Source organism: Carassius auratus, chromosome 7 (assembly GCF_003368295.1).
Source record: "Carassius auratus strain Wakin chromosome 7, ASM336829v1, whole genome shotgun sequence".
Taxonomy (NCBI): Eukaryota; Metazoa; Chordata; class Actinopteri; order Cypriniformes; family Cyprinidae; genus Carassius; species Carassius auratus.
Genome location: NC_039249.1, coordinates 16,451,693 through 16,477,289, shown reverse-complemented (window position 1 = coordinate 16,477,289; position 25,597 = coordinate 16,451,693). Strand labels below are relative to the sequence as shown.

The window sequence follows — 25,597 nt, the reverse complement described above, 5'->3', positions numbered from 1 at the left end:
CCTCACTTTCATAAACACTCAACTCATACATACACATCAGGGAGAGAGTGAGAAACACAGAAACAAAAGAAATACATTGGCACATTAAAAGTGTCTTCTGTATGTTTGCATTTGTGTGTTCATGTGTGCTTATACGTACGCACCTGTTAGCTTGCTGTGAAAGCTGGAACTTCTGTATGTTTGCATTTGTGTGTTCATATGTGCTTATACGTATGCACCTGTTAGCTTGCTGTGAAAGCTGGAGCTCTGTTTCCATCTGCTTGATGTCTGTGTTAAGGTTGGTTTTGTCCAGCAGCAGAGTCTTTCTCTCTGCCTCCAGCGCACTCACACGAGCCAACAGCTCTTCAACCTCACTGTTCTTCACCCTCTCATGATCCTGCAGCTGTCTGAAACGCAAACAAATGCACAAGGTAAACGTATAGAAAGAAAAACTCAAGGTTAAAGCATTCACCTTTACGAATGGAGTAAAAATCAATATTCCAAGATGCTTCCAGTAATCTTTGTTTATGTTGAGCTGCCTGATGTGGCATATTGGAACTAACTGAAACCTACAGAAGTGTTCAGTACGGTAAAGTTAAATATTCCAGACTACCTTTCCTCCCTTAATACTCTTTCTCACACTTCAGCAGCTTGTCAATAGCAATGAATGTCCTTGATGCATTTCTGTCTGTTTTTTATTCTGTCTTTTTTTAAACGTCTGTCTTCCAGACTTAGACTAATCAATAAAGAAGTGAAAAAGTTTCTTTACTTTTTCCTAAGAAAACTCAAAAACCTCTCAAAACTCAGAATGTCTATTCCATTCGGTACCTTTTGAGTTTGTCTGTCACAGCGTTGTGTTCAGTCAAGCTCAGAGAGTGTTCTAGAGCCAAGCGCACTCTCTGAAACTCTTTCTTCAGGGCATGGTGCTCTTTACGCTCCACCTCTAGCTCTTTCTCCAGAGCCTGTTTCTCTGACTCCAACAACATCAGCTGTTTGGACACTTTACACACTACACAAATAAAGAGCGGTTTTATATTCAGAACTATATGAACAGTAAGCATGCAGTATATGCTGAATGCAAACATTAAGGAACATGCTAAACAGATACTGTACATGTATAGGAAGAGAGGATTTTAAGATTAAACATCTTTAAGAAAGATTAGATCTTAATATCTCAAGCGATTCTTATCCTTATTTCATGTTCTGGAACACATAACAATATTATCTTGATTTTATGGGTCTTTTTTTAGCATTTTAATATTAGTGAGCTGTACTATTTGAATATATTAATTCATAATTTAAATACTTTTAGGTTGTCCATTGAAAACTGACAATCAATCAAAATCTTTTTATGTTATGTAGACAGCAAACGTCAGTGTCTGTTGGTGTCAACATTAAATATATACTTTTCATTCTTGATGTGAACAGATTTTTAGTTCCTCGCTAAACACAATCCAATGATTGACACATTGTTGCTTTTCTGGGCTGGATAAAAAGCTCAAACAAACAGCATTGTTTGATGAATTTACAGAGCTATACAAAACATCTAGTCTGGCTTTGAGTAGAGTAGTCTGAAAGCAGATTTAGTCTCAACTGATAGCAGTTGCTAATCATGACTGTTACACAGCAAACACAGCTCAAGATTAATGCTGTGGGTTTCAGAAACAGGCGCTACTATATGTTTTCTATGAAAAGAAAAATATTGCTGAAGTTTTTTTTTTTTTGTAGCTCAAGAGATTTGTCTTCAGAACACAATTGAAGATATTTTGGATGAAAACTGGGAGCTTTACTGCCTAGTAAGTTACACTGTCAAGGTCCAGAAAAGTATGAAAGAAATCGTCAGAATAGTCCACATGCCATCAGTGGTTCAACCGTAATGTTATGAAGTGACGAGAATACTTTTTGTATATGAATTGAAAAAAAAAACGTTGAACCATTGATTGCAGATGGACTATTCTGACAATGTCTTTCATACTTTTCTGGACCTTGACAGTGTAACTTACTAGGCAGTAAAGCTCCCAGTTTTCATCCAAAATATCTTCAATTGTGTTCTGAAGACAAATCTCTTGAGCTACAAAAAAAACAAAAAACACTTCAGCAATATTTTTCTTTTCGTAGAAAACATATAGTAGCGCCTGTTTCTGAAACCAACAGCATTAATCTTGAGCTGTGTTTGCTGTGTAACAGTCATGATTAGCAACTGCTATCAGTTGAGACTAAATCTGCTTTCAGACTACACTACTCAAAGCCAGACTAGATGTCTCTTAGGGGGGGCAAAAAATAAAAAAATAAATCAAGAGCATTAAGAGGTATGAGGTGTGATTGTGTGCATCATACCCTCCTGTGTATGTTTGCTGTGGGCTTCCTTAGATTTGGTATGCTGTAATTCCAACTGCTCTATCAATACTTGATTCTCCTCCAGCACCAGACGAGCCTGCTCCTGCAGGTGCCTCCTACTTACACACACACACACACACACACACACACACCTGTGTGAGTGTTTGAATGAACAGTGAGGCAGGCAAGAGGGATGAGAGTTCTTTCACTGATGAAGAAGACAAGCTGACTTTGAACAGCTGGAAATTAATGCAAAGACTGAAATTCAGAGAAAGGGAAAATGTATTTCTTATGGAGCTCTGTGGTGCTGTAAAGCAATAGTTTTCTTTTTTGTGTTCACATCGACATTCTTATTAATGCAGAAAAGACTGCTCTTCACATGCACATTTATAGACACAAAATTAGTTTTTTTTATCAAGCTGAAATTTTACTGTGTGACGTGCTGATGCAAACACTGCTGCCATGGCAACTCAGAAATGCAACATGGTTTTAAAAAAGCCCATAACAACCTGAAGGAGACATTAGAAAACAGATTATCAAAAAGTAAATTGTAGAGCGGGCTTAGTTCTATCCATCGGCTGTTGATTCAATAAAGGAGCAGATCTGAATACAAGCAGACATTTTAAGCAGACTAAATGCAGAAGTCCAGCATAAGAAACTAAAGAGACATCTGTCATTTCACTAGATGATTGAATTATGAATTTGATTAAAAATTATAGGGTCAAAAAAACAAACACATGTACAGTATGGATGAATTGTTTACAACATGATCACTAACATATTTAGAAAACAAGACAATTATGTCAAATGATTTCATGACTTTAATATTAAATAAGAGAGAGAGAACACCTAAATGACTATAATAAAATTGAACACAGCTGAATAATTCTGGTAATAACAGAGTGCATCTGCAAGAGCCGTTAATGGAGTATAGTTAAGATCTGTCTTTTTTCTCTTTGTTTTGAAGAGTGAAAAGGACATATATCCTCACTCTTATACTCATAACTTCAGCCCTATGACCATAATCAAACAGGCTATTAATCCTGTGATAAGAACATGGCTAGCAGAGATAGGCAAGATCAACCTCAGGACTATCGCAATCGCCCTGGACAATTTTCCTTCTCGATTTTTTCCCTAATTTCTGTGAAACAAAATTCTCAGAGGGAATTTCAGTATAAGTGCACAGTGATTTCTTTCAAGGCACACAGAAAATGCATAGACTTTTACACTGCAGAGAAACACACTCCTACTCACCATTCTTTGTTGCTAACAGTGCTGCTTTTGTTGACTTGAGCATGAAGTTTCTCATTTTCCTGAATAACCTCCTCTGTACGTGCTCTCAGACTCTGTAGCTCTTCCTGTCAGAAAAGACACAGTCTGCATTTATTTTGCCATGGAAAAAATGCCACAAACTGCTAAAATAATTTAAGTAAGGTTATTGGTATGCATGAACGTCCTCTGGTGTATCAGCAAATGCATTCATCTCAGCCAGAGATCATCTGAAACCTCAGCATAGGTGCACAAAGTGAAAGTCACCTCAGCTCTCTCCAAACCAATGCGTAGCAAGCTCTCAAAATAACACCTTGACACAGGAATGCATCTCTTTTATCCTTTCTTTCAGAAATATCCAGAAGAATCTGGGACATTTTTAAAGTTGCTTAGTGTTTGTGTGTGTATATGTGTGAGAATTTGATATATTTATCACAAATATCACTGATGAATGTCATTATTCAACACTTGACTACAGAAAGAGGGTGGTAAAATGAATTGTCTGTCCCTTTAAAATATAACATGTGACTCTGAATAGAAAGATCTTTAAATTCAAGGCAGGTAAGTCTGGTGGGAGTGTTGGCTGCACTGCAAGTGTGTTAGAAAGAGAGAGACAGAGATTAAGTGAAAATGAGAAATGTGTGTGATAGAGAGAATGAGAGACACTCAAAGACAGAAAACCAGACTATTAGAGAGAGATTATTACACAGATCCTATGATTAGTGTGCATGGCTAAAATCAGCTTTCTCTGCATGAACTTTATTATTATATTCTCATTTTAATCTTTTATTGGTACTGTGCATCTTAATAAATAAAAGAAATCCAGCATTTGACAAGCTGCTCAGTATAAATTATACAGTAGATGAGTTTACACACTATATCCAATACAAATCGATGACAAGAAAGTTATACATTTCTACCTTTCCAGTATAAGATTTTTCTAAACTCCCAAAACAAATGTCACTGATCAAAGCAGCCACTGTTATTAAATACACACTTTTGAATGCCCCCCCACAAAAAAATGAACCCTTGCAAATAAACACAAAATATACAATAAGAGTAAACAGACTCAAATGTTCCCCTTAGCACACAGACACAAACTAACTCACCTCACAAGACTTGAGGAGTTTGTCTTTGGCATTCAGATGGTCCTCATAGGCCAGCAGCAGGGGTGATAAATATTTCATATCCAGCTAAAGGCAATTTAGAGAACAACCATAACATTAAACAAAAACTTCAATATGTTATGCATTTCTCTTCTGTCCAACAACAAGAAACTGTGAAATAAGTGTAGGACATCATAGTCTTTGTTAAATAATAGACATTAACATAGAGTAAGAAATACACATTTTCACTATAATTAATGAGATGTCCTAAAGAATATCATAACTTCACATACCAGCCAAGGAGGCGCAGGTCCTTTCACTGGCAGGCCTTTCATCTGAGCATTCTGGGAAATTTAGGATAAGAAATGCATTTGAGTCTACATATTATCTCACACCCTTTATCCTATATAGATATTGTGATGTGACAAAAGAAGTGAATGCACTGTATTTACACTGAAACATAATTAAAGGACAGGGCCTTAGACACACAGCTGGAAACGGATGAGACAGACTTGTGTGCAATTCTCAAGCATGCAGGGCAGTGAAAAAAATAAAAATACACAAAATATGCGAGACACAAGCAAAATGTATTCTGTGAACGACTCTTTAGAGTAAATTTGAAGGAGCCGTTCAGTATGTGGTCACTGCGATTAGCAGTAATATTGGATTGAAAATCTGTGACGTGATGGGATTGAGTGTGACAGCAATGTGAGAGCATGTTTTAGTGGGTGTGTGGATATGTGCTTTAAAGGCAATGAGAGATAAGCCTCTTTCGGACATTGATGCAAGAGGGCAATTCAGAACTCAAAAGTGACAATGGCCCACCCAGGACACACACACAGCTCAAAGCTGATGTGGCTCAGAGGTTGCTTTAGGACAAGATGCCACTGTGAGTTTAAAAGACAGATTTTGTGAGCATGACATTGTCTGAAACCTTTGCTCTTCCTTCAAAACAAACACACACATTTGTTTTTATATTATGGAATATACTACTGACATTTTTTTTATATTTAAAGCCAAAGTGTGATATGGTTTCAGTAATTGGGAATGACTTCTATGTCAATTTACAATACATTGGGCAGATGGCAAGTTACACAGACTTTGCGGATACATTTCCTGTAAAACAATGTAACTTGCAGCTTAACTGCAATAGTACGATGCATTAGAGAAATTAAGTAGCTAGTCACAACTGTTTCCCAAAACTGTAATAACTTAATTGGCATTATCTGTCACTTGAACTGCACTGGTTCAACTACTGTCATTAATGACATCACACAGGTGGCGGAGCACTAACTTCTGCTAATTAATTGCCCCGAGATCGCTTTAATGTTAGATTACTGTTGTAAAAAAACATAACATGGCATCCGAGAATTACTTCTTCTCTGTTGATTTCCTATATTCGTATGTTTGATTAAATCGCAGGATCCCTCTTACGTCACAGTTCCCCAAATGTTCAATTAGAAGTATAGTTTCGGGAAATACTAAATCACTTCTCATCTATATTGGTTACGATGGAACTTGTTGGCTAAAAATATTATTGGAAAACACACACCTGTAAGAGTGTTGTAGAAACTGTTTTTTTTTTTTTTTGCAAAAAAATCAGTTTGGTGACACTAGTGGTCCAGAAATAACACATCTTTAACTGAATAAGCTTAGTGATAGAATTATTTATTTTTTGCATTTTTACATGTTAAATTAAATGTACGTTAACATGCCCTTGTGAGACAGCTTTCCTCATGCGTTAGCTCTGATGTCGTTTTCATGCAATGGATTCAGTAGAGGTCTGAACAGATTATGTTTTAGTATTTCAGGAAAAAAAATATATATAGAGCGAGATTTTTAAAGGGCTGCCTGTGGGTTTGCAATCACAATGCTTAGTTGGATTATTTTCTAAATCTATAATTGTGTGAATAATGAATGGAGCAGTAGGCTGGTTTCATGCATGCCGGTACAAAAGCCCAATGCATGAACCATTTCATTTTTGCAGAAAGACAACAACAAAAAGTAGGTTAAAGACTATACATTTAAACTTGTTCAAATGAAACTTAATTATAGGTCATTAAATTAATTAGAAAAAAGTCATTCTTTATACAGTTTTTAAAATGCTACTAAAATGCTAATATTTTTATTTGAAAAGTGCTGTGTGATCCTGTGTGCAATGTACTTTTTTATTATTATCTCTAATTAAGAGTAAAGGTAACACTGCTGAGAGTCCCCAGACTTAATGACTCAATCACATTACAGCAGTGTTGCCAACCACTGCCCTAATCACTGCAGCAGCCCCCCAGAACACGCTTCCTGCGGCCCAGAGTGTTCAGACACATCCAGCGTTACACTGATCCACTTAAGGCTAGAAAGGGAAGCTATCAACAGTACTGTAAAAAGCAGAGGCTGATGGAGACAGGAGGAGACAGAGAGAGCCTGGTTTCCTAGTTCTTCTTTAAATAAAGCCCATGTGACAATGGACCAAATCTTCTTAAATTTCATTCCTGCTAAGATGGAAGGAGGGGCAGCGGGATAGAAAGAGCAGAAGAGAGAGTGAGATCCAGGCTACTGACCTGAAACTAAAGTGACAGAGTATATTTAGCCTGTCGATTGTCTCCTCTCTCCCCATCCGCTCGCATCTGCCCAACCACACACCAGTGCTCGAATCAAAGTCAGTTCAAGAGTCGAGGACAGTCGAATGTTCAATCGCACTAAATGAACCGAACTGATATCAACCTTTTTTTACATTTAAAATATTAACTGAAACCTCCCGAGAGGGGAAAATGAGAATTGGAATATTTAAGAAAAGCTTCAGTTCTGTGATCAGGAGGATCTCTAATTCATTGTGGTTAGGGACTGTTAGCCCTGAGCTCATCTTTAAATGAGGAATACTGCACAGATGAATGAAAAGCAGATTAATATATTACACTGAAGTATCTGAGCAATCAGTAGAGCCATTCTCTCAGTGAACCAGCGAGCCAGACAGGCTCAAAGTTCAGACAGCCCTCATCAATATGAAATAAGCTTAATCTGGTCCTTCCTCCTTAATAAAATGACACCAGCGGGACAAATCTCAGATCTTTGATCCCTCAAAGACGGATGGCAAAGAGGTCACATCGCTTTCAGGCTGTCAAACTCTTCTGAGGCTTTCTTAAAGAAGCTCAGTTATGCAATTCCTCGGAGTGCTTTCCACTTATTATTCACTGCATAAAGGCTCATAAAACTTACAACAACTCAGCTGTTTAGTTACAGGGCTCTTTCCAATATTCCGCGCCTATACATGCAAATCCCAGCACATTTAAATAACATTGACACCAAAGCGTTTAATAAAGGTCTTTTTGGACAGGTCTTAGCTGCCCACCGTCTCAGTGGCGCTAGAAGATGAATGTGTTCATAAGGCTAAGACAAGCATCATGCAAGGGTAAAGCAGAAACAATCTCTGATTCCACGCGCGCACTCACAGATCTGATCTCAACCTCTCGCTGGCTAATGCTCCTTTGAAATTATAATACCCTGCAAACTATCATCTCTGCATTAAACAGGAAGTGGGAGATGAAAGGAAGAGCTGCATATCATTACTGTGGTGTCAGCTAATCACACCCTGCAAGACTGAAAGGAGACAGTGTCAGATACTACTAAAACTCTGAGAGCCGATCCCTTTTTCATCAGTTTATGAAGAAAATTGAACTATAGTTTCCAGCGGCACCTCCAGGATCAGTCTAAGCAGATATGCAGCAATTAACTTCAGTTATCACACAGCACCGATCTCTCACATCAAAACAGAGGATAAGGCGAGCCAGACTGCAGATATAACGTCCTCTATATGAACTCAAACATTTATCATTTCTGAGAATCATCTCCAGAATTTTAATTAAAGTCTGTGTGGCATGTTTCTTTCCACAGAATGTGAAAACACCACACATATTGTCTTGCAAGCACTTAAAAGTGCATTTGTAGAATTGTAGCTCTCTCTTCTACATACAGAGTAACTTACACAAAGCTAGAAAAGTCAGCTCCTCCATCCATTACATACACATTGATATTCATGTAGTTGAGGGGAGGGAATGTTCACTGTAACTTTTTGAAAAGTCTAACATTTCAAAACTTCTCTCTTTATTGTAGTACTGGGTTTGAGCCTATAGACCTGTCTTTAAAAAGCTTTTCAAACCAGTCTCTGAAAACGGTGTACAGTGGACTATCTTACCTCGTCCTTGGTGAGTGGTCGGAATCTGGCCTGGTATCTGCTGAGCTCCACACTGAGACGGTGAACTGTCATCTTCAGCCCATCGTTCTCATCCACCAGCTGCTGAGCCTGCTCCCTCAGATTCTGTAACTCAGAGCTCTCACCTACACACACACAACTGTGCATAGTTAGATCAGAGCAGATTTTTGCAAAACCACACACAACTAATCCAATCAGGAAAAAACTCCCACCCAGAAATATATACAGTACATACAGTATTGTTCAAAATAATAGCAGTACAATGTGACTAACCAGAATAATCAAGGTTTTTAGTATATTTTTTATTGCTACGTGGCAAACAAGTTACCAGTAGGTTCAGTAGATTCTCAGAAAACAAATGAGACCCAGCATTCATGATATGCACACTCTTAAGGCTGTGCAATTGGGCAATTAGTTGAAAGGGGTGTGTTCAAAAAAATAGCAGTGTCTACCTTTGACTGTACAAACTCAAAACTATTTTGTACAAACATTTTTTTTTTTCTGGGATTTAGCAATCCTGTGAATCACTAAACTAATATTTAGTTGTATGACCACAGTTTTTTAAAACTGCTTGACATCTGTGTGGCATGGAGTCAACCAACTTGTGGCACCTCTCAGCTGTTATTCCACTCCATGATTCTTTAACAACATTCCACAATTCATTCACATTTCTTGGTTTTGCTTCAGAAACAGCATTTTTGATATCACCCCACAAGTTCTCAATTGGATTAAGGTCTGGAGATTGGGCTGGCCACTCCATAACATTAATTTTGTTGGTTTGAAACCAAGACTTTGCCCGTTTACTAGTGTGTTTTGGGTCATTGTCTTGTTAAAACAACCATTTCAAGGGCATGTCCTCTTCAGCATAGGGCAACATGACCTCTTCAAGTATTTTAACATATGCAAACTGATCCATGATCCCTGGTATGCGATAAATAGGCCCAACACCATAGTAGGAGAAACATGCCCATATCATGATGCTTGCACCTCCATGCTTCACTGTCTTCACTGTGTACTTTGGCTTGAATTCAGAGTTTGGGGGTCGTCTCACAAACTGCCTGTGGCCCTTGGACCCAAAAAGAACAATTTTACTCTCATCAGTCCACAAAATGTTCCTCCATTTCTCTTTAGGCCAGTTGATGTGTTCTTTAGCAAATTGTAACCTCTTCTGCACATGCTTTTTTTTAACAGAGGGACTTTGCGGGGGATTCTTGAAAATAGATTAGCTTCACACAGACGTCTTCTAACTGTCACAGTACTTACAGGTAACTCCAGACTGTCTTTGATCATCCTGGAGGTGATCATTGGCTGAGCCTTTGCCATTCTGGTTATTCTTCTATCCATTTTGATGGTTGTCTTCCGTTTTCTTCCACGTCTCTCTGGTTTTGCTCTCCATTTTAAGGCATTGGAGATCATTTTAGCTGAACAGCCTGTCATTTTTTGCACCTCTTTATAGGTTTTCCCCTCTCTAATCAACTTTTTAATCAAAGTACGCTGTTCTTCTGAACAATGTCTTGAACGACCCATTTTCCTCAGCTTTCAAATGCATGTTCAACAAGTGTTGGCTTCATCCTTAAATAGGGGCCACCTGATTCACACCTGTTTCTTCACAAAATTGATGACCTCAGTGATTGAATGCCACACTGCTATTTTTTTGAACACACCCCTTTCAACTAATTCAACTAATTGCCCAATTGCACAGCCTTAAGAGCGTGCATATCATGAATGCTAGGTCTCATTTGTTTTCTGAGAATCTACTGAACCTACTGGTAACTTGTTTGCCACGTAGCAATAAAAAAATATACGAAAAACCTTGATTATTCTGGTTAGTCACATTGTACTGCTATTATTTTGAACAATACTGTATATGAGTGCTTCTTCAACTACAGGCACTTCAGGTCATCTAGACTTTTAGAAATGCATGTACATGCATTATGGGAGAATTATATCAATTAGCCATACATTCTGGCACATCTCAAAATCACTATTCATTTTGTGTTGGAAATTAAATCCTAAATCTAATCTGCCTTAAAGATAATTTCATTAACTACAATATTAGGTTTATTATTATTATTTTACATATTTTGTTCAGAAGTGATATTTCTCCTGATTTATTTTGCTTTATTTTGTTTTCTGCTCTCATCACATGTCTCATAAATCATCTCTTCGCTGACACCGTTATCTCCATGGTAACCAGGTAGACTATTTTTTGGAAAATTGTTGCTGGGGGATAAATTGTCGGTTGTGATGGGAATGATGCCACAACTGAACGACAGCTGTGTGAACATTAAGATTGGGAGCATTAGGATGCAGCATGAAACACCTTTATACAAGCACAGATGACGTATAATAGACCCATGAATGCACACACATTTAGAGGAAGGTCTTCAGGATGCCATATTAATCATTTTTTATGTTTCTTCATATTTTAGAAAGTCTGCGTCTGGGACAATGGTAAAATAATAAAATCCAAGTATAAAAAGTATACTTGGAAAAAATGTCAAATTAATAATGAAGTGATGCTTAACAGTTTTAAAGATGTGATCCTTGTATAAAAAAAAAAGAAAAAAGTTTAAATCTATTGAATTGAATAAGAATCAACCCTGAGACATAAAATGCCAGTAGTCTGAGTTGCTACTTTATTAGGTACACGTTTACACCTGCTGGTTAATGCAAATAATGAAGCAGATAATGATAGGGCAGCAATCAAAGCATGCAGCTTGTTTTCAAAAGCTGAAGATCAGGACCAGGGAAGAAATGTGATCTAGATGTGAATTTGACTGTGGAATGATTGTTGGTCACTGCTGGAGTGGATTCAGTATCTCAGAAACTGCTGACCTCCCAGTTTCTAGACACTATTCACAAAAAATGGTGAAAAAAAATATGCCTGAATGTGCTGCTGACAAATCATTCGTAGTTGTTTAATGCTATCATATGGGACCAATAACAAGTAAGCCTGCTGTTCTAGAGATCTTACCCTTTATTAGAGAGTTGTACCAAATAAAAGGGCCACTGAGTATGGAAAGAGCACAAGTCTCATTTAAAATAGGTTGTTTCATTGAATTTACAGCTTGTCAAATTAATGCTCAAAACACAGCTTCAAATGAAGCAGGCATATGTTAAAGATTATGCCTATTTGAAATGTAGATTTTTTTTCCACAGTATGTTGCTTAAAGGCATAGGTCACCCAAAAATAAAAATCCTGTCATTTTTTACTCCTCCTCATGCTATTCCAAAACCTGTATGCATTTTTTTTCATTTATTTATTTTTCATTTTTTCAGGGTTCATTTATGGAAACTGTGCAAGTCACGCTTAGTGTTCAGTGGATGGAGACTGGATTGTTCAAGCTTCCAAAAGCACACAAAACTATCAGTAACATTTTAAATGGTCCATACAGGTATAATCCAGTCTTCTGAAGTCATACAAAAGGCTCCAGTCTTCATTCATTTTATTACATTATAATGAAAAAGGGGTCAGAATATTATTCAATTCTTGCAGAAGACAGAAAGTCATATGGATATGACAGTAAGTAAATGATGACAGAGTTTTCATTTTGGGGGGGAACGATACCTCTAATGCTGGATAGGCTCTGTTAATGCTTTGGGATGTATAGCAGTGAGTGAGGAGGCACCTGTGGAGTTTCCTCTCTCTGTGTGAGAGTGGCAGAGCTCCTGTCGGAGATGCTCTATGTGCTGACTCTGCTGTAAACATCTCTTCTCCAGAGTCTCTTTCTCCTTTGCCAGAATTTGAGTCTGCTCCCTCAGCTCCTTTACAAGTGCTTGCTGCACCTCTAGCGTACTGCGCAACACTTCACTGGCCTCTGCACCACACAGCACACACAGCAGAACAGGGCACAGCCACACACAGAATAAAAAACACTGCACAGAAAAGCAAATACATATATACACACGAATACGAAAACAGAATTTTTAACAGCATAAAACAAAACAGAAAATGGCACAACAGCACACCACCAACAAGAGCACAAAATGCAACGACAGGACAGCTCAGAAGAATTGCATTTAAAGAAAACAGCAGGACACATAGAAATGAAAATGGATTATGTAGAAGTATTATGTAAAGGTTTGACATGAAGGTAATTTCCTAAGCAGACTGATTTTCTTTTTTAGATTGACTATATTAATTCCATTTGATGTAAACCAGTACAATGGGTTTATGACCATCTGTTTAGTCCCTACACATTAATGAGTCTGGCGCTGTATAGAGATTCCTCAATATATTCAATCTATTTGTCTGGCTGATCTTAATGTCAGCTTCATCACATTACCACAGATTAAAATACACACTCTGTCTGATCCTATATTTTCATAAAAATAAACAGCATAAACAAAATTAAACACAAAATTAAGCTTAAAGGGTTAGTTCACCCAAGAATGGAAATGTATCCATCTTCTACTCACCCTCGAAGCATCCAATCAAAGTTATGTAAAAAATTGTCCTTGCTCTTCCAAGCCTTTCAATGGGGCTAAGTGGGTGTTTGCTGTCAACAGTTCAGGAGACGTGAAATAAAGTGCGCGCATCTGTAATAAAATGTACCTCACGGGGCTCGGGGGGTGAATAAAGGCCCCCTGTAGCAAATTAATTCGTTTTTGTACGAAAAATAACCAGATAGTTCATCAGCGCTGCGGGGTTAGTTAGGAGCGTGGGGAGAGAACAAAACAAATGTAATAATTAGAAGCACAAAACAAGGATTTGTAAAGAAAACCTTTGGAGGCTTTTGATATAAGCCAAGAGGAGACTGGTTTTCCTTTGCGTCTGGTTCCTACAGTCAGCAGATGTGAGAAAAAAAGTATTTATTAAGTTTGAAATCTGGATCTTTATCTTACAAAAATGCATGGATTCGCTACGGGGGGGCTTTATTCACCCCCAGAGCTGTGTGAGGGACATTTTATTACAGATGACCATACTTTATTTCACGTCTTCTGAACTGTTGACAACAAACACTTGCTTGCCCCCATTGAAAGGCTTGGAAGAGCAAGGACAATTTTTTATATAACTTTAATTGGATTATTCTGAAAGATAGGAGAGAAACCATCTCTGAATCCAGAACTTCTAGAAAACTGCAGACCGGTATCCCTTCTTCCATTCATTGCAAAGACACTTGATCGAGCTGTGGTCAACCAGCTCTCCATGTTCCTTTTATAGAACAACCTCCTGGACAGCAACCAATCTGGCTTCAAAAGTGGCCACTCATCTTGATGAACCCGTCTGCTGCTTTTGACACCATTAAATCACCAGATTCTCCTGTCCACCCTCAAAAAGATGGGCATCTCTGGAACAGCACTCCTGTGGTTGATGTCCTACCTCTCAGATAGATCCTTCAGGGTGTCTTGGAGGGGTGATGTTTCAAAGTCACAACAACTTGCTACTGGGGTTCCTCAAGGCTCAATACTTGGACCACTTCTCTTCTCCATCTACATGTGTCATTAGGATCTGTCATTCAGAAGCATGGCTTTTCTTATCATTGCTACGCTGATGACACTCAACTTCTCATTCCAACCAGATGCCCCGATGGTAGTTGCTCGCATTTCAGCCTGAGTGACATATCTAGCTGGATGAATGACCATCACCTTCAGCTCAACCTTATTAAGACAGAACTGCTGGTGGTTCCAGCTAACCCATTGTTTCATCACAACTTCTCTAGACAGCTGGGTTCGTCAACCATAACTCCTTCCAGGACTGCCAGAAACCTAGGAGTTGTGATGGATCACCAGTTAAGTTTCACAGACCATATTGCTACAACGACCCGGTCCTGCTGATTTCCCTTATACAACATTAGAAGGATTAGACCCTTCCTGGCAGAGCAAGCCACCCAACTTCTTGTCCAAGCTCTTGTCCTCTCCAGACTGGACTATTGCTCTCCTGGTGGGCCTTCCTGCATGTACTATTAAGCCTCTGCAACTGATCCAGAATGCAGCGGGGAGGGTTGTCTTCAATGAAACAAAAACAGCTCACGTTACTCCTCTCCTCATCGGGTTACACTGGCTACCAGTAGCCGCTCGCATCAAATTCAAGGTACTGGTGCTAGCCTACAAGACAACCACTGGCACGGCACCAACATACCTAAACTCACTAGTTCAATCTTATGTGCCCTCCAGAAGTTTGCGCTCTGCAAGTGAACAATGCCTTGTGGTGCAACCCCAAAGAGGTTCAAAATCACTCTCACGGACCTTTTCCTGGACTGTGCCCAGCTGATGGAATGACCTCCCAATCTCAAGTCTTCACTCATTTTCAAAAAACATCTAAAGACTCATCTTTTTCGAAAGCACTAAACCAACTAATACTAGTACTTACCTTTTCTTTTCTTGTCTATCATATTCTTAAAAAAAAAAAAAAAAAAAAAACTGGCACATGTTCTGTTCTAGACTAAAAGACTTGTTATGGCACTTGTATAATGTTGTTGTTCTCTTTTTGGTCTGAATGCTTCTATTGTTCTCATTAGTAAGTCGTTTTGGATAAAAGCGTCTGCTAAATGATTAAATGTAATGAAAATGTAAAGAGGAAAGTCACTTAAAACTAGGATGCTTCGAGGGTGAGTAGAAGATGGACTAAGTTTCATTCTCTGGTGAACTAACCCTTTAATATTATTAAATAACCTACAGAACTAATGAGATCTAGTTGATTACTATCTTTCATTAGTATTTGTGCTCTAGTTTTTACCTAGAATTTTCCTGACAATCTAGTTAAAACTGGTGGGATGTGTAAAATAGCCAGTAATACATTTAATTGTTTATCAGGCCGTGCATTACAATTGCTTTACCATGACTTTACCAGGAGATTTTAGCTACAAAATTATTAACTGGAAAGACAAAACAGCTGGAAAGGTCACAGTGTAGAGTTCATGCCCCCTCACCTGGACTGATGTCTCTCTCTTTCCCTCTCACTGGACTCTCCTTCATCCGGGAGGTTTTCCTTTTTGAAGTATTCACTGATCTGTGAGACTGAGCACTCCAGTCATCATTTAGCTCTGACAAGAACAATACGAAAAAACATTTATAAAACAAGGAGATATGGGAGGGTAGTGATAAATGAGTGATGAATTGATTGTGCAAATAAATGAGAAATTGTACAACAGAATTAGAGATTGATAATTAAGGGAGAGAGCAAATGAAGTATTAATAATCGTAGTCCATCATTTCAATCTAAAATACATTTTATTTACACTTGGGTGAATTTTTTTTATGTTTTTGAAAAAAGTATCTTGTTCTCAACAAGACTGCATTGATCAAAAACACAGTAAAATATTATTACAATTTAAGATAACTGTTTTATATTTAAATATATTTTATTTACACCTGCTGTTACACATTATATCAGTTTTCAGCAGACATTTTTCCAGTCTGCAGGGTTACATGATCTTTCAGAAATCAAATCAGCATATTAGAATGGTGCTCAAGAAACATTTCTTACTATCATCAGTGCTAAAAATTGTGCTGCATAATTCTTTGGTTCAATTGAATAGCATTAATTTTAAAGGGGGGGTGAAATGCTGTTTCATGCATACTGAGTTTTTTACACTGTTAAAGAGTTGGATTCCCATGCTAAACATGGACAAAGTTTCAAAAATTAAGTTGTACATTTGAAGGAGTATTTCTGTTCCAAAAATACTCCTTCCGGTTTGTAGGAAAAGTTTCGGAAAGTTTTTTTTCGAGTATGGGTCTGTGTGACATTAGATGGAGCGGAATTTCCTTATATGGGTCCTGAGGCCACTTCTGCCAGAAGAGCGCTCACTCCCGTATAGCAGAGCAGAGAGAGCAGAGACATTCACTGATCAGAGCGAGATAACGAATGGTCACAAAAGAAGTGTGTTTTTGGTTGCCAGGGCAAGACAACCCTGCACAGATTACCAAAAAAAAAACATCAACGGAGTTGTGCAAGTGTTTTTGTTTGTTCCCTGCATTTCCAAGGCCCAGTTTGACGCCGGATTTGCACATCATTTATTTCTTAAGGATAATGCAGTCCCAACTAAAAAAGGGTCACGATCGTGTGTTGGAACCGCAGGCGGTGAGTAAAACTGCTTCAAATATCTCTGTTGTTAACTTAGCTATCGGTGCGTAAGCACATCAAGTAAACAACATGCGATGTTGTCATCAAAACTGCACTTTCCACATGTACACCTTAAAAAAAAAAAAAAGACGACAAAGTGGAACTTAGTCATCTTCCAAAACCGCTAAACAAATATATACAGTTTCAGTACATACCACATAGAGACGTCGTTGCTGCTGCTGCTCTTGTTAAATTTCAGCCTCTGGATCTGATTCTGGATCATAAATATACGCTAAATCTGACTGTTAGCCATGGTTTGTTTTGGATATTTTTTTCCTCACTGTAATGCCCCCTTTAAATATTTTTAACAATAATAAAATGTATATACTTTGATTAGTTCATCCTTGATGAACAATAGCATTCATTTTAAAAAACATTTGATTGGCAGTGTACATTTGTATGTTTGTGCCAAGAAATGCTTATACATATTAAAATATTTATTGAACACAGATATAATTAATGTCTTTTTAATAAGCCCAAAGCAGTCTTAGCCAACTATTTTTATGAAGACAGTGTGCTTCTATTATTTTCAGTGATCTTCTATTATTTGGCAACATCTATAAACTTTCCAGTACTCCAGTTTATTTTAACATCTCCTTATACCATTAATCTTTTGCCTCCATTTGTCTGCCAAATACACATGGCTGGCAACAAACCTCCTAAGCCGTGTTTCCATACAAAGTTGCAAATTAACTTGTGCAAAAAAGTAGAGAAGTCAAAGAGAACAAAATTGTCGCTTTCTGATAAACTGGCACTAAATATCACTAAGAAAAGTTGGAGAAGCCTCTGAATATAATAATTTTCATATATAATAAAATTACTTGTGCCTCAAAAGTGAGCAGATACACAATGAATGTCTTCATTGCTTTCATTGATGCCTGCTGTTCGGGATCTGGGAGGCAATAATATAGAAATAATTTGACACTAGATTTTCTCTGGCATTTCAGAATGACCATAACAATATTTCAGATCCTGTGCAACAAGATTGGTTTGCTGGTGAGTCAGGTTATACACAAAGTCAAAAATTTGGCGTTTCCATTACTTTTTCTGATAGGATCCCTCAAAATGCACAATGACAGGGTGATGGAAATAGCTTTATTGTATCAGTTGCTTCTCCCTCACGTTTACTCTCATAACTTTCATTTATTTGATTACCCTTGAATCTCACACCTTCCAATCTCCCATCCACAGACAGCTTCAGTCAAATCCTCTATAGCTTCTCACCTGCTTCAATCACTTCCTCAGACTACTTCTGTTGACAGTGACACCTCTAAAAGCTGTAACCTTCACCCAAAACTAGTCAATTAAACCTGTGGTTTCTGAACTCTCCTGCTGCTCCACTTCAAGTCCTTGGAAATCAGAAAACCACCACAAAATGCATGGATCAGTGAAGAAGTGGACAAAAAAACATACAATGCGCAGAGACTACTATTATTCCACAATTAACATGTGCGAATCCATCCAAAACAAATCATTTTCCATCCTCCGTAACCACTTCTCACCCTCTTCCATCCTCTGACCGCTGAGGTCTTCAGAACCTACTTTTTTAATGAACTGTGTATGTTGACTACTTTGTCAATCAGCTAGCTTAGCTGACCTTTTGCCAGACCACTTCGCCATTATTTAAGGAATTTGTTCAAACATGAAAAAAAAAAACATCATCACCCTCATGCAGCTCTAAACCGGTTTCTTTCTTATAACAAAAAATTAGAAATTTGAAAAAATAAAATTGTATGGTTCATTTTATGCATGCAGTTTTTAATTAATGGGGTTTAATGCTTTCAAGGATGAATCTTCAGAAAGGATACAAAAGCACCCAAAACTATCATAATAACAGTGGTTCATTTAGGTTTGAGTAAAGTTTCCTTCTGAAGTCATACTTGTCAACTGTTGTTATTCACTAAAAAAAAATAGTTTAGCTGTCCTTGGTACATTCATTTAAGAAATTTTGACAATCAGTATCCAATTTAATCTAAATAGTTTTGTTGTGTTTTCAATAATTAGCTTGATCTGTTTCACAAAACTTATCTGAACTGAAAGGATTCATTCACAAATCATGCTGATCCTGCCATGGAAAAAATGACATTCTTACGCAGTTACACAAAGTAAAGTCATATTGACATGAGGGGACTTGAGTAAATGACAACATAATTTGTTATTACTTAACTAAAGCGTGACCCTATCCAGTACATTATTAAGATCTCACTAAAGGTGGGAATTATACGACAGACTGCAGTATATACTAGATTACATCATGTCAAACATGCAGCAAAATCAAACAAACAAAATATCACAAGGCTTAAAATTGAATATGGGGCTGAAAAGCCCACATTGTGACTCCTAGTGGAGCTGTATCATCCTTGCTTCTAATCAAGATTGAATTTTCCTTGATCAGTCTGTGTCTTCGGTCTCTAACATTACAAGCACAGACAAGATTTTGTCTGCTCCTCTCACATCTCAGCCCTAGATCAGACCTCAAGGTCATCCTCAACTCCTCCTCCAGGTCATTTCTTCCTTCACTGGAAGTCTCTGTTGCTGTTAAAGGTGACACAGCAGTTGTCTGCTAGCTAGTGCATAAAAAGCTTGGCAGTTGTCCACTGATCACTTTGCAGCAACCAGCTCCAGACCTGCTGTTGCATGCTCTATTTCAGAGGGTAAATCCATCCTGCAATCCTCTTCTACTAGGCTAAACTAACGCTGCTCTGCTTCTATCTGCCATTTGACGTCTTGAGTGCAACTGAACACTGCCTTTTTTCAATAAATTAATATAATGAAACATTTAATGAAAAAGTAATTTCGTATAAAAGCCACAATATACAAAAAAATAAATAAAAAACAGTGTATTGCAGCACACAAATATATAAGGTATTGAATACAATGTATTGTGAAAATAATGAAACATGAAAAGTAACATTAAAGTAATAGTTCACCTGCAGTTGGTCCCCATTGATTTGCGCAGGTTTTTTTTCCATACAATGGAAGTCAATGGGGGGCTTCAACTGAAGGTGAACTATCCCTTTAACTCCCACAAGTCTTGCCCCAACATTCGGAATAAAAAAAAAAAGGCTTTCAAAATCATCCATGTAATGGATGTGAATAGCAAATATCTCTAATGTAATCCCATGATCCCATGCTACTATGCTACTCGTGCCATATATTCCAAGTGTTCTGGAGGTGTACGACAGGGTTTGAAGTAAAACAAAAATTACATGTATACAGTGTGGTATATGTGGTTGTGTAGTGTTTTTACTAATCATGATGTATCAAAACTCTGTGTGTGGCTATTCAGAGTAAACTGTGGCACTGATACCGTCTCATGAATGCGCAGTCGTGCACAGCAGACCAATGGCCAAGGTCAGGATTTTCTTTAAATAATACATTACATTTCAGTCTGTTTCTCTATTGCATGCATGCGGAGCACTTGAAAAATAAGACACGATTCACGTGGGATCATTCTGTGATCACATTTGAAGCTTGTCACCATTTACTGCCATTATACAGACAAGCACGAGCAGGTTTTTTTTTTTTTTATCTCTCTCTCTTCAAAAAAGAAGAGCATAGTGATTAGAATAAAATCAGGGTGAGTAAATAACTACTTTTTATTTTTAAGTAAACTATGCCTTTAAGTGTGCAAAGAGTGGACACTTTGTTGTCCCATAATGCCACAGGACAAGAAGAGCCTTCAGATTCGAACATTTTAAATGTTAATTCGGGCAGCTTTGACCACAAAACCTGTTCCATATGGTAAAAATAAATTACACTTGATTTCTAAATAAATTATTTTAAGATTTTGAACTAATCAAATGGCAACATGACACATGTAGCATTCCTGGTAAAGTGTGCACACTACGCACCTACAGGATGTTCATCATTTGCATTGTGTTTTATTTTTTTGGCCAAAAGCAAGAGTTCCATTTACTGGCGTACAAAAAAAAATAACTGTCTGCTTAAGACAAATATTGGCATATCTTGCATTTGGCAGTGTAATGCACAGCTGATTTCTTTCAAAACTAATAATCATGTTGCCAACATAGCAAGCAGCATAAACTGTATACATTACATTTTTTATATAAGCAATTTCCTCTTTAACAACTTCTTTAGGAGTAAGTTTAAAAACTCTTTACTGTCACCACTATGTTAACAGCAGTGGACGAAGAGGAGAAGCTGGGAATATATCAAGACAAATGTCAAGTTAATTCCAGTCTCTGTCCTCATGGTCATTATGGTTATAGCTTCATCACTCTCACATCTCAATGCTGACAACAATAAGCTCGTGAGAGGAGCTAAATGAAAAGATGTTTGTTAAATTGGCAGATGCTTTATTCTGTTTTGTTTTGTCTTTTCTTCTTCAGGAAACTTCAATGAGCCTATCACAAATGTAACCACTTCATTTGCCTCCAGTCTGATGAAAGCCATGTCTGAATAAATCTGACATCAGTTAGGTGTTCACATTGTCGCTCTGTCCAAATTAAACAGAAATGATGCTTTTCTTTCAAAGCCTTGAGGATACCTAAAAAGCGGGTACGTTTCACACTGACTGACAAAAAGCTTCTGAAATGAGCACAGGCGGAGTTCTGCTTTTGTGATGGATAATGTATGGCAGACAGGGGAAGTACCTGGAGATGCCATGCTCCCACGAGAGCCTGATCTTGATTGTTGTAGCGATGATGGCAGCTATGGAGACAGAGGGAAGGCAACTGATTAAAGGGTTCTTACTGCAGAATATCAAATAGCACAGACTGAAACAGACTGAAGGTAGACTGCATTATTAAGTATATCTAATAGTGAAAAGTGCACTGTGCTTGCTCATTATAAGCAGTTCATCTCTACTAATGAGCAATTTTCCTCATTAAGAGATGAGATTATAGACCTTCTGATAAAGGTCTCAAAGCACCTACAGGAATAGTAGCATTCAGATCTGACAAAACTGAGTTATTAGAAAGCAAGGAGCTGGTCAGTCTGCATGTGTGTACGCATGTCTCCATATTAACCCAGCACAGGTTTACATGGCCTAATTGGGTTGTGTGTTTGTGTGTGAATGTACTGTCATATCAGAGAAACACATACTGAATACTGAAACAGAATGGTTATGATAGTTTCTCTTGTCAGAAATAGCTGAGTTTATTAATAAACTCTCATGTTCTCACCCAGTCTAAACACCTTCCCACTGTCGCTTTCATCTTGTCCGATTTTCATTCATATTCTTTCACTGATAACAACCTTTCTGCCCTTAACCTCAGCCTTTCATGCCAGAGTCATTTTTCCCCTGTCTTTAGAGAATTTGTTGAGCTCTGGGGCAGAATGACCTTTAGTCCAGAGTCAGACCAATCTACAACATAACTGACGTTCCTACAGCAGCATTACAAAATTAGCTTTGAACCCTGAATTAACTTAATCAAAATAATGACTCCAGGTTCTCATTAAAGCTGAGGTGGAGAGAGAGGTTCTCTTACCGTTTTAGCTGCTCCTTCCTGAACCACAATTTCCTCTGGAATACAAAATTGTATTAATTATAGCCATCAAGCTGCAAAATTACCAAGGCTCTCAAAGTCAGTAAAACTGTTATTAATGCAAGATGTGAGATGTGAAACATTAATATTTAAAACTGAATATGCACTGTCTACTGTTCAAAGGTTCAAGGTCAGAAAGATTTTTATTAAAAAACAGAAATTAATACTTTAATTCTGCAAAGATGTATTTAATTGATCAAATGCAACAACAGTCTTTAAAAGTGTTACAAAAGATTTATGTTTTGAATAAATACTCTTTTTTTTTTCTATTTATCAATGCCTCCTGAAATATTTATATGAATTCATCGCAGCATCAAATTAACAATTTTAGATTGATTCCTTAAGTATCAAGTGACACCCAAGACTGAAGTAATTGCTGCTGAAAATTCAGCTTTTCCATCACAGGGATAATTTACATTCTGTATTCAAGAAAAAGCTGAATTTCAATAATTTCAGCATTTCACTTATTTACTATTTTGCTGCATTTTTTATCAAATAATTGCAACTTTGTTGAAGATTAAAGACTTTAAATATAAGTATATTTTAACACTCTGTTACTTCTAACCTTCAGTCTGTAGAGGGGACACAATATCAAATGCTGAGTCTTCGGTTTCTTCATCAACATCTGAATCAGTCTCACCCTGACAGAGAGATTCATTCAGCCAGTTAACAAATACACATACATACATAATATACCATAATCAGCATAAATGCAGGGTAGGGGTGGTTAAATTCCAAAAATTATTAGGAAACTATTGAATCAGATTCTAATTCTTTAATTCCTTTATGCTCTTTATGATGATCTCAGACTAGGTTTCGAATTATGTTCAGGATTTGAATGAATCAGAAGCTCCATCTCATGGTGAATATTAGTCAATGCATCAAATGTTTAACAGGACAAAGCACTCCACACACAGACCCAGCCAAACAAACACACACGACTGTACCTTCTTGTGTTTTAATGGCACGGCGTAAACAACATTTATGTCATCAGCTCTGCTCTGTCTCTCCAGAGACTGATATACATGTTCTTCATCTCCCTCCACCTCATCACTGTCATCACCTTCGTCATCATCAGAATGTCCTGGGGAAGGCACAGGGGGTCTTCCTGTCACTGAATCTGCCCAGGTGTCTCTAAGGTCAGAGAGTAAACACATTATTTTACATGTCTCACTTAAGAGAGCGAAGCAGACGTACTAAAATGTGATGACCAACTAATGCTTTTTAAACCTCTATTTGTGTCCTACCATGGAGAGGCAATCAGACCTAAGACTAAACATGTAAGTAAACTACTTTGCCTCCAACAATCCCAATACACTTACAATCAATACAGCCTGCTGTGTTACCCTGATAAGAAGTCATTCTGGTACAATAATAAAGATTATGCTTCAGACTCACTTAAAGGATCAGTTTGTGTCATTGTAATGTTCTCTTTACAGAAGACTAAACTAGTTGCTTTCAAACTTAAAAAAGGATAACAAAGAAGTATCACAATAGTGGTCCATATGACTGATTCTCTAATTTCCAAATCATCTGAAGTCATATGATAGCTTTGTGTGACAGCAGACTGACATTTAACCAATCAGTTCACTGAAAAGATCTGACTCCTTATCTCTTAAACTCATGAACCCGCCAAGGCTAGAATAACGAGTGAATAACAACTTGAATATTGGTCTGTTCTTCACAAACTATCGTATAGCTTCAGAAGATTTGAAATACAGAACACAAGTCATTTTCAAGTCTTTCACACATTGAAAAGGGCACAATCTTTTGTTTTTCATTAGAGAAAGTAAGTTGTATGTGTTTAGAATGCAAATGTTTTACAAATGTTCCTTAAATTAATATAATTCTGATCACAACACATAATCATTGCTTTTAATCATGTTCACCATGAAAATTCACTAAAATTTTCATTACTAGATGAATTATTCATCTAAAAAAAGTAAAGGAGGGCCAGTTTATTTAGGTCAAGGTTTCCCAAACTGTTGTTTGTGAGTGGACAGCAAGGGGATGTGATTAATGAAACCAATTAAATGCTAAAAATGTAATATTAAAATACTTAAATACATTTAAATAAAAGCAATCAGGATAAAACACTTACAAAAATAAATTTATATATATTTATCTCCATGTCATGTGACCATTTTCTAACTAAGTAAATTAAGTAAATTAAGTAAACTAACCTTGAGTAAATATGTCAAAGAGGGCCCACCCACAAAATAAAAGGTTAGGGATCTCTGATCGAGGTGAATGAAAGGTAATGAAGGTAAAGTGCACTATAATACCTGGTATAACGTCCTGTGGCAGCATAGGGATCAATGCCAGTTTGGCTGTCTGCATGTGAACAATCACTCTCAGAGTAAGACCTTTGGCGTGGAGGAGGAATGGCAAAAGTTCGGCCCGTCAGGGAAGAAGATAATATGGCAGCCGCCAAGGCAGACCTGTGATAGTTATCAGAGATTATAAGGTTTACAGATTTAAAAAAAAAAAAAAAAAAAAAGTGTAAAGGTATTGGAACAATAATCCTAAAACAGCTATGTTGTAAGTTAGTTGTATAAAAACATTATGGCAAATGATAAATGAGATTGTCAATATCATAACTGCACTGAGAGATGATGGAGGAAAACAGAAGTGTTATGGATGGATAGGTATAGGTATAGGCATGTGGGTCTACCTGGGTCTCTCTGGAGAAGGGTTGGGGCTCCGTGGGGGAGGAGTGCGGGGAACAGCGGGTCTGGGGGCGATGGTGGCAGCAGGGATCAAACCAGGAGCTATATTCCGCTGAACAACACACATGATCACACTTACCACACGACTACATCACAGGATACACATGGTAAAGCAACCCAGTGCCACTGCTAAGAAAACTAATACTGAGGACTGAAAAAAATCGTCTTTTTATAGGTTGATTAGTAACACAGGGTTTAAGAAGCTACATTAGTTCACCACAAAATATAACTTGGCTTATATTGTTATATTTATGCGATAGAAGACTTACAAATTCTTTCTTCTCTCTTCTTCTGAAGCTGAAGTTGAATTTGGATGACATGGTCCTCAACAAACTTCCTCGTTTCGGTGAGAGATTTGACATTAGGATTTATAAAAACCGTGGTTAAGACTG

The 25,597-nt window shown here is 37.5% G+C and overlaps 1 protein-coding gene across 1 annotated transcript in view; it reads right to left on the bottom strand.

Annotated features, from left to right (window-relative positions):
- cep89 (centrosomal protein 89) overlaps positions 1-25,569 on the bottom strand; it is a 63,171-nt gene extending 37,602 nt beyond the window's left edge. The window contains 16 exon segments of the mRNA XM_026267640.1: positions 219-386; positions 808-988; positions 2,317-2,432; positions 3,571-3,674; positions 4,695-4,778; positions 4,985-5,035; positions 8,881-9,023; positions 12,531-12,719; positions 15,774-15,887; positions 21,583-21,640; positions 22,420-22,454; positions 23,042-23,117; positions 23,424-23,610; positions 24,762-24,917; positions 25,151-25,257; positions 25,475-25,569. Of these exon segments, the coding sequence (XP_026123425.1) occupies positions 219-386; positions 808-988; positions 2,317-2,432; positions 3,571-3,674; positions 4,695-4,778; positions 4,985-5,035; positions 8,881-9,023; positions 12,531-12,719; positions 15,774-15,887; positions 21,583-21,640; positions 22,420-22,454; positions 23,042-23,117; positions 23,424-23,610; positions 24,762-24,917; positions 25,151-25,257; positions 25,475-25,567 (1,862 nt within the window). The 5' untranslated portion in view covers positions 25,568-25,569.
- Positions 25,570-25,597: the final 28 nt, after the last annotated feature.